Source organism: Dama dama, chromosome 16 (genome assembly GCF_033118175.1).
Source record: "Dama dama isolate Ldn47 chromosome 16, ASM3311817v1, whole genome shotgun sequence".
Lineage (NCBI taxonomy): Eukaryota > Metazoa > Chordata > Mammalia > Artiodactyla > Cervidae > Dama > Dama dama.
The window spans coordinates 21381908-21395002 of record NC_083696.1 but is presented as its reverse complement, the minus strand read 5'-3'; the positions used below and the strand labels follow the sequence as shown (position 1 = coordinate 21395002).

At 49.5% G+C, this 13095-nt stretch overlaps 1 protein-coding gene across 1 annotated transcript; it reads left to right on the top strand.

Annotated features, from left to right (window-relative positions):
• The first annotated feature begins 837 nt into the window (after window positions 1-837).
• LOC133071338 (NUT family member 2D-like) lies at window positions 838-6508 on the top strand. The gene is made up of 6 exons (XM_061163953.1): window positions 838-1418; window positions 1983-2111; window positions 3126-3265; window positions 3726-4021; window positions 5156-5272; window positions 5762-6508. Exons 1-6 carry the CDS (start codon window positions 838-840, stop codon window positions 6506-6508), a joined length of 2010 nt encoding a protein of 669 aa, XP_061019936.1.
• The last annotated feature ends 6587 nt before the right edge of the window (window positions 6509-13095 follow it).

The following is a 13095-nucleotide window of genomic DNA, read 5'->3' as shown; positions in this document are numbered from 1 at the left end:
CTGAGGTGGAGGTGGGGCCCTAATATTTTAAACAATGCCTGTCCACAAAAGGGTCTTTGGGTGCCTAGAACTTACCTTGGAGAAGGTCCCCACAGACTAGTGTACCTGCTGAGGGGCGTTTCTCACAGAGCAGATGTCCACCCAGTTCTGGGTCTGGGAGACAGCCTGTGATGTTTGGGTGCCAGGGAGGCTCGGAGAGCCTCCGAGTCAGCACTTGCTGAGGAGATTTCTTCCCAGCAGACAGGGCTCAGGGACCTTGGTGGCTAGGAGGGAGGTCACCAGTGGAATAATTCTCACCCAGAGGTCAGATCGTGAAAATCATTAGAAGAGACATGTCCATGCTGTACACACTGTCCAGATGTCCTCATCTATGGAGATTTACACTCTGATTCTCTCCAGAGAGCCTCAGTCCCAATGAGAGAGTCATTTCCTAGGCAGGTTGATAAGTTTAGGGGTCCCCTCTACATTCCTTAGGATTATATAACAATGATGTATCCTGCCTGAGGACAGTCTCTGGATTAAACCTTCTGGCTAGTCCTGTTATCTTAAAATGTAAATTATGAGAGTAGGTCTGGTGAGGTCTTTACAACCTCCAGACATTCTTTTGATTCAAGAATCCTGGCGTCTTTTAGTGGTTCAGCAACAACCTTTCATCTGTTGCCCATTCTCCTCCTCCATTCAAATCTTTCCTTTGTCTCAACAGCATCTCCAGCACTGGGAACGGATGTGACCTTGACCCCTGGTGCCTCCTTGCCTCCTTTCATGACAGTGCCTTTTCCTCCACCCATTCCTGGCCCCCAACACCGGCCACCCTGGGAGCAACACCTACCACCTTCCATGACTCCGTCATTCGCTCCTGGCGGCACCCAGCTGCTGCCAGCTTTCCCCAGGACACCTTTGGTGCCCAATCCTGGCCCTGGCCCCAGTGCCCCTGGGGCTTGCAACATCATTATCCAAGTCAGGTCCAATGGAAGGCCGGTGGAGCACCCCCAGACTCAGACCTTTGTCCTTACTCAGGCTCCCCTCAACTGGAGCACTCCAGGGCCCCTCAGCAGGAGTACTGCATGTCCTGTCCCCCTATTCTTAACAACCCCTGCGATGGAGACCATTGTGACTGCCCCAGCTGTTGGAATAGGTCAGTCTGGCAAGGGAAGCTGGACCCCAGGCTTTCCACCTCAAGCTCCACTACCAGCTGCCCAGCTGGCCCCCATCATTCCCCAAGTGAACTTGGGGCCACAGTCACATGGCACTTCCAGGGAGGGCAGCCTGGCCACCAACCAGTCCAAGGCCTCGCAGGATGACTCCTGTAACCCCAAAAGCGTGTATGAGAACTTCCGACGTTGGCAGCGCTTCAAGTCTCTGGCCCGGAGACACCTTCCCCAGAGTCCTGATGCTGAAGCTCTTTCCTGCTTTCTCATGTGAGTGAACAGCCAGGGGGTCATGAGGTTATCAGAGCTTTTAGATAAAAAGGAACTGGGGGTGGATGCTCAGATTAGGTTTCTAGGGATACCAGGAAGAAAGTCTGAGAGTGATGTCCCTGAGAAGGCACATTTTGGTCCTACACATCACCATGCAAGTTCCTGACATCCTTTCAGTACCTTATCTCAGTTACCTCACCGCCTTGTGAGTACAGCCAACTTGGCCTTCCATGATGCTCACTATGAAGTGTTAGCAGACTGCCTGGCACGTGCCATGCGTCACTGTTGATAGGGATTTTTATAGTGAAAAGACAATCTTGCAGAGGAAGGAGCCCTCACAAGGCTCCCTGTCCCAGCCTTAGCCTGGGAATGGATGGTCATCCTCTAGTGAGCGTGAGGCGGAGATGGCAGTAGCGGGAAGGCTTGTCCTTGCTCTCCCAGGCCTGCCTCTCACCCTCCTGATGCTCAGTCATGCTATCTTGGGTTATGTGGTCCAAGTTGCTGGGTGGAATCAGATGGGTGGGGACTGGGCTGGACTCTGAAACAGACCTTGATGGCTTACAGCCCAGTGCTTCGGTCCCTGGCTCGCCTGAAGCCCAGCATGACGCTGGAGGAGGGACTGTGGCGGGCTGTGCAGGAATGGCAACACAGAAGCAACTTTGACCGGATGATCTACTATGAGATGGCCAGAAAGTGAGTCAGCGTCCTGGGCCCTAGAGCAGTGTGCTGGGTGAGAGGGGTGGGTGAGGGCTAGACCCCAGGTCAGGGTCTGGCTGTGGGTGTGCTCACTCAGCACAGGGCCCCCACAGCCTAGATGCCCTACTTCCCTCCAGAACCCCTCCCTCACCTTGAGAGTGTGGGTCTTCAGTACTTCCTCCACCAGGACCTCTGATCTCCCCTGATGGTGACCTACCTTTGGCTTGACATGAAGGTCTCAGGATGGGGTGGGGTAAAGCTTTGAGCCCCAGAGGGGTCCAACCCCAGCCATAGAGGCTGTGCAGGGGCATGCTTTCCACCCACCAGCCTGCTGCTTCCTTGGTCGTGGGTGGCTGGCAGCCACTGACATAGAATTTGGGACCCCCCTCTTCTCATGAAAAGAGGGTGGAGTGGGTACCCTGACCTCCCAGAAGTGGCTGGGGAAGCCAGCGTGTCATTAGCCCAAGTGTCTCTGGCCGTTCCAGTATTTTCTCCATGGCAGTCCTTTTAGTGTGAAAAATAGAACCAAACAAACAGACATCTCTCAGAGGAAAGGAAAGCCTCTCCTCTAAGCTTAGCGGCCAAATCCTCCAACACTTCCTGGGCCCTGTCTCCGGGACTCTCAGCCCCTGTCCAGGGTCCTGGATTTAGCAAGGACCACTTTGGGGACATGTGCCTGATTCAACCTCTGGCCATCAACCCTTCATATAGTTCTGGACAGGAATGGGGGCATGAGGAGGGTCCCCTGTAGGTCTGCCTGTGTTCTGAGGGCCTGGTTCAATTCAGCAGCCTCAGTCTATGCTCTTGAGTGCCCTCCAAGTGCTGGTGGGGCAGGAGGAGTCCCAGATGTCGAGTCAGTTCCAGGAGAGCCCTCTGCTGGGAATAGTACCTCCCAGGGCCTTGCCCACCCCAAGACACACCCTCTCCCAGCCCCTCATTCTGTTGCCTTTGTCCCCGGCTCCAAAGCCCAGGCCTTTTCCTCAGTGTGCCGTATGCCTCCATCACTCCCAGGTTCATGGAATTTGAGGCAGAGGAGATGATGCAGATTCAGAAGTTACAGTGGATGCAGGGGGTGCAAGGCCTGCCTCCTCCAGTCCCACCAAAGCTGGATCCTCAGGGGTCCTCAGCCCCAAAAGTGTGCCCTCAGCCGGGCACCCATGTTCCCACCGGAGTTCAAAGCAAAGGTAACGTGGGCCAAGGGATGACCACTGGCCCCATGTGGATCCTTTTCCTTCAAGAGGGTCATTGGTCTTTCAACCAGAACAGCCAGTGAGACAGGGTCTTCAGTCGTCCTTTGTCACTATAGGGTATTATCTCCATTAGTTTAATAACTCCTCTTCCACCTCCCTGTCAAAAGACCCCACACAAAGTCTGCTGAAAAAGTGGGCTTGTTGGGGATACCCTGAAGAATCAAGGTTCCACATTCCTCACGGGACTCTCTTAGATGGCCTCCACCCCCTCCCACTGTGCATGAGGCTTCAGGTGGTGCTAACCCTGCCCACACCTAAGTCACTGACCCCCAAACACTGCCCTCACCAGCGCGTGCTCAGTGGTCAGGAGGTGGACGCAGAAGCCCCTCATCTTCCTCCCCTCTTTCCTGCTCTGCCTCAGCCAATGCTCCCCGGAAGGCCGCCTCCCGGGCCCATCCCACCCGCTCGCAGCCACACAGATCCCAGCGGCACCCAGGGCCCAAGGCACCCAAGGAGATTCCCCCTGAGGCTGTGAGAGAGTATGTGGACATCATGGAGGCGCTGGTGGGGCCCATCCACTCGGCCACGGGCAAGTCAGATGCAGAATGTGGAAAGGATGGAAATGAGCTGAAGCAGGAAGAGGAAGGGACTTATGCAGACCCGGATCTCCTGAACTACATTGACAAGCTGTGTTCCCAGGAAGACTTTGTCACCAAGGTGGGCTGGGCATGGAGCCTGGGGTCTATAAGATTCCAAGGCATGGAACTCTCAGCACCCAAGATCTGGGTTCTGCCCAGGCCAATGGGACTGAAGCTCTGTTCCTTGAGCTGTGTGTTCATGTGCTTCGTGTGTTTGTCCATAGGTGTGTATGCACATGTATGAGTGTTCATGTTTGTGTCTGTCTGTGTGTATGCCTTCATATGTCTGTGTAGGTACATGTGTATATATGCTTTTTTATTGGAGTATAATTGCTTCACAATGTTCTGTCAGCTTCTGCTGTATAACACGTGAATCATCCATATGTATACATATATCCCCCACCCCTCACTCTTGAGCATCCCTCCCACCCCACTTTCCACCCTTCTGGGTCATCACAGAGCACCAAGCTGAGAGCTTCCTGTGCTACACACCGGCTTCCCATTAGCTACTTATTTTACACATAATGTGCGTATATGTCAAGGCTCCTCCCTCAGTCCGTCCCACCCTTCCCTTCCTTTTTTCCTTTCCCTTTCCTCTTCCCACTTGTATGTCTACAAGTCCATTCTCTCCATCTGCACCTCTGTTCCTGGCCTGCTAATAGGTTCATCAGGACCATTTTTCTAGATTCCACATATATATATGACATTTTTTTTCTCTTTCTACTTACTTCACTCTGTATGAGAGGCTATAGTTACATCTGCACCTCTACAACTGACTCACATTCATTCCTTTTTAGGGCTAAGAAATATGTCACTGTAAATATGTACTGCATTTTCTTTATCCTTTTATCTGTTGATAAACATCTAGGTTGCTTGCTTTCCTGACTATTGTAAATAGTGCTGTAATGAACATTGGGGCTTCTGTGTCTTGTGGAGAAGAGTATGGCAGTTCCCTTAAAAACTAAATATAGAACTACCATATGACCCAGAAATCCCACTACTGGGCATATACTCTGTATATGTACTTTTTTGTGCCTGTATGTGTATGGGCATATTTGTGTGTGTGTGTATGTGTATACCATGACAATTTAAAACATCCCATCTTGTGGAGGAGAACAGGAGTGGGTCTCTACTTTTCACTTTCCTCTAGGTCTTCTTGGCTCCCAGGCCATTCCTGGCCAAGGATGCTCACAGCCTTTTCCTTCTGTTCCAGGTAGAGGCAGTCATTCACCCTCGATTCCTGGCAGACTTGCTTTCCCCAGAACCACAACTGGATCCCTTGGCACTAGCTGAGGAGCTGGAGCAGGAGGAAGGCCTCACCCCTCAGGAGGTGAGCAGGGGAGGGAGGGATTCTTCTGGAGCCTATGGGTGGGGACCCCATGTGACCCAGGGGAGCCAGGGAAGGGAGGGACCCCAAGTAGAACAGGAGAGACAAAGGTCTCCCAGGTAAACCAGGGTGTGGGGGACCCTGGTGAGCAAGGGAGACATAGAACCCCAGAGCAGGAGACTTCCATGGCTTTGTCCATCCCTCCCCTGCCTGGGACATCTGGCCTGGAGGAGAGCCCGCTCTGGGGTAGGTGCAGTGCTGGGTGATAGGAGGGAGAGGATAGGGAGCTGGGGCGGGTGATGGGGGAGGGAAGGACACAGCTGGGAATGAGGAGCAGGAGGCCAGCAGGAACACCACAGTGTCTATATTTGGATTTGAGTCTCAGGATCGCCCCTCCTGTCCGCCCCACCCAGGGCCATGTCCCACGGCCCAGTGCTCCCCCTCTCACATGTGGGTGTGCAGAGCAGTCACTGCCCTCTTCTCTCCTACCAGCTGGTGCAGAAACGACTCCTGGCCTTGAAGGAAGACAAGGGAGTGCGGACCCCCAGCAGTCAAAGTGTACCCCGAGTGGACTCAAGTCCTTCTGAGTCCGACGCCAGCAAAGAGGCCCAGAGACATGACCAAGGCCCCCAGCTAGGGATCAGTCATGAAGCCTGCCCACCAGAGGTTGATTTCGAGGCTGTTCACAGGTTCAGCCAAGCAAACACTGACCTGTCCAGGGCCAAAGACCTTGTTCCCTCTCGAGGACAGCAGGAGTTGCCTCCATTCCAGCCAGGACAACCCTCCCCTCCCCAGGGTCAAAGGTGCACTGGCCCTCAGCCAGGACCCAGGGATACCTCAGTTCTCAGAATGGCCTCTCCAATTCTGGGGGCCCAAGGGCCCAGGGACGGGTCCAGCGAGGACGAGGAGGAGCTCCCCAGCCTGGCCTTCCTCTTGGCCTCGCAGCACAGCCTGCTGCCCTGGGGGCTGTCCCAGAGTCCTGTCCCTGCCTCAGGCCAGGCCTCCTCCTCTCAGAGAATAGGCGTCAGCCCAGCTCCTCTGGCCGCTGCCAAGTCTAGGAAGCGGGCTCTGTGCGGAGGCCCAGCTGCTGTTGAGATGCTGCCCGGCCCGGGGGCTGGCCTCGGGGTCTCTGAGAGGCCAGCCTTGACTCTGGGACTGGTTCGCCCCTCACAGCTGAGAAAGAGAAAGTGTGACCCGTTTGTCACGGGGAGGAAGAGGAAGCGTCTCTGCAGCCAGTAGGGAACAGCCGCCGGCCCCAGGGGGAGCCTAGGGCTCCTCAGCTCACGGAGATCCTGGCTGCTCTTGGGGGAAGGGACTCCAGGGCAGGGAGGGGGTTGGGGTTGTGGGAGGTTCGAGTGGTGGGGGAGGTGGATCTGGGTGGGCGTGGGTGGCAGCGGGATTTTTGGAGAGATGTACATAAAATGTGAATAAATGTAGTTTTGTTGGGAAATGCTCTTGGGTCACTGTCATCTTACTTGTGTCTGCTCTGCTCCGCAGAGGGGGTCCTGACAGGGAGGAAGGATGAGGGAGCGCTCAGGTCTGTGGGCCTCCAGGTGGCCAAGTCTGGCCTCCACACAGATAAGGACTCCTCAGGCAGCTCCTGGGAGCTCTCAGCTCTCATCCTCCACAGGGACCCCCTCGTCACCCCTTCTCTAAAGCCAGCTTGGCTCGAAACCTTTGGGACATCTGTACTGTCCTCTGCATCCCTGGACCATCTGGGGATGGAGACTTGCTGTCCTGCCCTCAGCCCTCTGGACACTAAGCAGTTTCCAGGATGGAGCCTGGAGACAGCTTTTGTCTTTAGGGAGCTTCTCTCTGCTTCCCGAAGCAGCCAGATGAAGGGGCTGGGCTGATCCTCTGCTCATCCAGGGTTTCCTGTGTGGTGGCCTGACCAGAGAGGAAGAATCTCAGCCATGGGTCCGGATTGTCTGCCTCTCTGCCTGGCTGGAGGGTGAGCACCCTCCTGTCTCAGTGGGATTACTGCAGTGTGGAAAGTAGTGGAGGCAGCTACCTCTTAGGCCCAGTGAGGATGAAACAGGAGAAACGGGTGAGAGGAAGTTCATGGGGTGCCCATTAAAAGTGTATATAAGGAAAGTGACAGTTGGGCCCCTTTCTGGAATTTATGGGAATTTTATGCAGGAGTGTCTTGTTCAAGGAAGGGAGGGGACCCATCTTGCTGTGGCTATGGGGACTGACCTTAGGGGCCTGGGGTTCTGCAAAGACATCCCACAACTACAGTCCCTTCCCTTGCCACCCATGGCTGGACATGTGTGTGTATTGGGATCGACACGAATCTGAATTCACACATGAGACAGTTCCTCCTAACAACATATGGCTCCGGGAATCTGGCCTTGAAGCCCAGCAGGATTTGATTATAAGACTTCCAGAGGCCTGGGGGAACAGCCACTCCAGTCTTGGAAGGCATAAACAAAATCTTGTGTGCACCAAGACCCAGAGGAAAAGAGCGGAGACCCCAAAGGAGACTGAACCAAAACTACCTGCTATTGCGGGAGGGTCTCCTGTGGAGGCATGGGTGGTAGGGGCTCCACCATTGTATCATTATTAGTCAAAAGAAAAATAACGGAATTTTATATCATCAAACCTACCATTTAATAGAAAAACCTGTAATGACTTTTCATAATCCAGATGCATATCAGAATTATCTTGGAAATTTTTGAAAAATACAAATTCTCAAGCATTGCTTTTTTAAATTTTTTTGCCAGAATTTCAGATATGTTTCTAATGAACATTCAGTTCAGTTCAGTTCAGTCGCTCAGTTGTGTCTGACTCTTTGAGACTTCATGGAATGGGGCATGCCAGGCATCCTTGTCTATCACCAACTCCCGGAGTTTACTCAAACTCATGTTCATTGAGTCAGTGATGCCATCCAACCATCTCATACTCTGTTGTCCCCTTCTCTTCCCACCTTCAATCTTTCCTAATATCAGGGTCTTTTCAAATGAGTCCATTCTTCACGTTAGGTGGCCAAAGTATTGGAGTTTCAGCTTCAGCATCCGTCCTTCCAATGAATATTCAGGACTTATTTCCTTTAAGATGGACTGGTTGGATCTTCTTGCTGTCCAACGGACTCTCAAGAGTCTTCTCCAACACCACAGTTCAAAAGCATCAATTCTTCAGCGCTCAGCTTTCTTTATAGTCAGCTCTCGCAGCCATACATGACTACTGGAAAAGCCGTAGCTTCAACTAGACGGACCTTTGTTGGCAAAGTAATGTCTCTGCTTTTTAGCATGCTGTCTGGGTTGGTCATAGCTTTTCTTCCAAGGAGCAAGTGTCTTTTAATTTCAAGGTTGCAGTCACCATCTGCAGTGATTTTGGAGCCCCAAAAAATAAAGTCAGCCACTGTTTCCCCATCTATTTGCCATGAAGTGATGGGACCAGATGCCATGATCTTAGTTTTCTGAATGTTGAGCTTTAAGCCAACTTTTTCACTCTCCTCTTTCACTTTCATCAAGAGGCTCTTTAGTTCTTCTTTGCTTCTGCCATATGGGTGGTGTCATCTGCATATCTGAGGTTATTGATATTTCTCCCGGCAATCTTAATTCCAGCTTGTGCTTCCTCCAGCCCAGCGTTTCTCATGATGTACTCTGCATATAAGTTAAATAAGCAGGGTGACAATATACAGCCTTGACGTACTCCTTTCTCTATTTTGGAACCAGTCTGTGGTTCCATGTCCAGTTCTAACTGTTGCTTCTTGACCTGTATACAGATTTCTCAGGAGGCAGGTCGGGTGATCTGGTACTCCCATCTCTTGAAGAATTTTCCAGAGTTTGTTGTGGTCCACACAGTCAAAGTCTTTGGCATAGTCAATAAAGCAGATGTAGATTTTTTTTTGGAACTCTCTTGCTTTTTCGATGATCCAACAGATGTTGGAACATATCTGGACTATATAAGGCTCTTTTATCTAGTTTGCTTCACTTTTTTCATTTCATATTCAGGACTCCCATTTCATTTAGTCTATGTTTTCTAATTTCTCCATCTCTTCTTTTTTCTCGGTGTCCTTCTTCAAGCCTTTATCAAGTGTAGAAAAGCTCTTGTATACATAGATATAAATAATATGTATAATATATGTATTTTAGAAAACTTACTAGTTTTTGCCTAACTAAAAAATTTACAACATTTTGATTCCACTTGTTTGACTTAGTATAAATAGAATGTTAGTTTTCTAATTTAAAAAATAAATATGTAACAAGCAGCAAAGTTTTACTATATAGCACAGGGAATTATAGTCAATATGTTATGATAACCTATAATGGAAAATAATTTTAAAAATAATATATGTGTATATGTATAACTGAATCACACACTAAAAAGAATTCCACTTTTTGAAATTTAGTAATGTTTATCTTTTGTCCAGTTTTTCTCACCATCCTATGAACATCTAATAGCAACGTGTGAGATACAAAATTTTAAGTATGTCTGTATAAGATATAAGATTAACATAAATTAATATAAATAGAAGTCTATTATATTTAAATTATTAATGACATCATTCAAGATGCTTCTTTTATTATTTTTATGCACTTGATAAAATATTCTCAGAGAAATGTGAGTATGCCTCACTATGGTTATATTTTTTTTTTCTTTTCCATTTCTTCTAATTTTTGCCTTACGTATCTTTGTGTCTTTGTTGTTAGGTGCCGAATGGTTTATGATGTCTGTCTTCTTTGTGAGTTGTACCTTTTATCATTAAAAATATTCATCTTTGTTTCATCTAAAAATAAATAAATAAATTTATACAGTAAAAAAAAATCAGAACTTAGAGATTTGGAAAATTATCAGCCTATCCATATTTCAAAGTGAGCAAGCTTGTTCTGAAGAAAACTCTAAGGGTATAGCTGAGCAACCATTTGAAGATGAGATCATGGATGTGCCTTGTTAATTTAATCAGTCTTCGGGATTGGTTAGAGAGGGAGGTGGGAGGGAGGATCGGGATGGGGAATACATGTAAATCCATGGCTGATTCATGTCAATGTATGACAAAACCCACTACAATATTGTAAAGTAATTAGCCTCCAACTAATAAAAATAAATGAAAAAAAAAATCAGTCTTCTCAACAGAGACCAAGGATAGAGAGGGATAAACCAGCAGAGACTTTACTGCCGCTTTGAACGAAAGGGGACAGAGAAAGCCACTGTGAAATGAAAATATCTCCTGCCATATTAATCAATAAGAAATGTCACAGCCATCAGTAATTTCTAGCCTCCAAATGTGAATGAGAGCTCCCAAAACTGGGATCCAGTGATGCTGCCACCTCCACCCTTCACCCCATGGTGATTGCTGAGGAGCTGGGGGGATGCAAGAAGCAAGGTGAACAAGGAAACAGGATTGGCCCTAGATAGGTGAGGTGTGGCGGTGATCAAAACCATCCCCAAGAAAAGGCAAAATGGCAAAATGGTTGTCTGAGGAGGCCTTACAAATAGCTGAGAAAAGAAGAGAGAGGCAAAAGAGGAAAGGAAAGATATACCCGTCTGAATGCAGAGCTCCAAAGAATAGCAAGGAGAGATAAGAAAGTCTTCCTAAGTGAACAACGCGAAGAAAATAGAGGAAAACAATAGAATGGGAAAGACTAAAGATCTCTTCAAGAAAATTAGAGATACTAAGGGAATATTTCATGCAGAGATGGGCACAATAAAGAATAGAAATGGTATGGACCTAACAGAAGCAGAAGATATTAAGAAGAGGTGGCAAGAATACATAGAACTGTACAAAAAAGATCTTCATGACCTAGATAACCACAACGGTGCAGTAACTCACCTAAGGCCAGACATCCTGGAATGCAAAGTCAAGCATAGGAAGCATCACTATGAACAAAACTAGTGGAGGTGATGGAATTCCAGCTGTGTGATAGCAACCCAGCTTGCACATTCAAGGACTTCTCAGGGGGCACTAGTGGTAAAGAACCTGCCTGCCAATCCAGGAGACATCATGTTGTACATTAGCTCCTCAGACCTTATTCCTTCATTCTGTTTCTTATTTTATAATGGAAAATTTGTATCCATTTGCCAGCCTGTTCTCATTTCCCCACAACTAGCTGCAGACAACAATTTCAACCCTCTGTTCTGTGATTCTTTTTTTTTTTTTTTCCTTTTAGATTCCATACATAAGTGATACTGTCAGGCTTATTTCACTTAGCATAGTGTTTTCCAGGTTCATTCAATGTTCTTGAAAATGTCAGGGTTTACTTTGATTAAGGCTGAATAATATCTCATTGTGTATGCTACGTATGTGCACTTGTGTGTATCACCTTTCTTTATCCATTTATCCACTGTAAACAGATCTCTGACAAACCCACACTGACCTCCCACAGGGATCCCACTAATCCCACACAGGGACAGAATGACCAGGCTTGAGGTCCCTGCTCCATGCCCCCTTCATCTGAGCTCTGGGGGGTCACTCTGTAACCTGGGGCCCAGTCCCTCCCCTCAGACCCTGGCTGAGTCCCCACTGCTGTGCCCTCCATGGAGGATGGGGCCCAGAGGCAGGACTTGGCTCCAGGGAGAAAACACATCACAAGCAGACCTGTGCCCTCTGTCCCCACGGCCCCGGCCTGGTCTCACATATGGGGGTCCTGAGAGGCATGGAGGCAGGGCCATTCCTGCTGGCTCCTGGATCGGAGGCCCCTTCTGAAACAGCACTCTCCACCATAGGAGTGATTGTGACACAGAGCCCTAATCTCTCTAGAGAAATGCACCTCCTGACCAGAAGAGAGACCAGGCTCCAGGGAGAAACCACAGCCCAAGCAGGCCTGTGCGGCTGCCCTCCCATCCCAGGTCCCGGTCGTACGCGTTGGGGTTCTGACACGCTGAGAGTAGCTGACGCTTGCTGTGACGCCAGCATAGTCCCTGGGCCTGTTGAGTCCCACATGTTCCCTAGGAGCCTCCTTGGATTACAGACTGTGAGTCAGTCCCAAGCTCCCGGGCCTGTGAAAAAGCTGATTACATACACTGTGGAGAAGTGAAGCTTCCCTGCTCAGAGGCTCTGCTGTCTCTGGGAGCCTGGTCCTCTGTGGAGGAGCTCTGGGTATTCTCCCTCTGTCTGGGCTCTGGGAGCTGGAGTAAGGAGAGATTCTGGGGTGGGGCCACTATGAGCCGTGGGCCCCTAACTTCTTTCCTCTGGGCTGTAGATGGTGGTGGGACACCAGGGACTCCTTAGTCACTGTACCATCTATTGGGCACCTCTGCCACCTGCCTCCATCCTCTACATCCCACACCAGGGGCACATTTGGAAGTCAAAGCAGGCACCTGGGAAGAGTGGCCCCCGATCCCCTCACTACCCCCCCCACCCCCCCAGCAAGGCACATACAGAGGCCACCACCTCTCATGGGATAAAAAAACATTTATTTCAGGAAACAAAATAATACATGGTTGGAAGAAACCATTAGCACATAAAGGATGTGCTAACATGGGAGAAAAACTTGAATGAAAGAAAAATTTTTCAAAAAATTGAAAAAAAAACGAATTTCTTTTTCTTGGAGAAGAGTTTTCCTACCAAAAATGCTGTGAAAAGCATGTTCTGATTGACCAGAAGAGGTGTATTTCCAAAGAAGACAGTGCTTTGGACAGTGGAGGGGACAGCCTGGGACACTTGTCACTCTTGTTCCATGCTGGCAGGCTCTGCCTGGAGGGGGACCTGGCTCCCTGGGTGGTCTACTTGCTGTCCCTGAGACTGGTCTACTTAGTCGTTTTTGGAGTAACATGTGGCCCATGGGGGTAACTTGGTGATTGCGGGCTGTGTTTCTCCTCACTCTCCTTTATTCTGGGTAGGAGAAAAACCTAGTGTAGCAGTAATGTGAACCTAATGGGGC

Excerpts from the sequence above, each read along its gene's own strand:
- LOC133071338 (XM_061163953.1), top strand. The coding sequence starts at position 838 with ATGACTCCGTCATTCGCTCCTGGCGGCACCCAGCTGCTGCCAGCTTTC. Across the intron at positions 1,419-1,982 it reads GCTCTTTCCTGCTTTCTCAT|CCCAGTGCTTCGGTCCCTGG; the intron begins GTGAGTGAACAG and ends GATGGCTTACAG. Across the intron at positions 3,266-3,725 it reads AAAAGTGTGCCCTCAGCCGG|CCAATGCTCCCCGGAAGGCC; the intron begins GCACCCATGTTC and ends GCTCTGCCTCAG.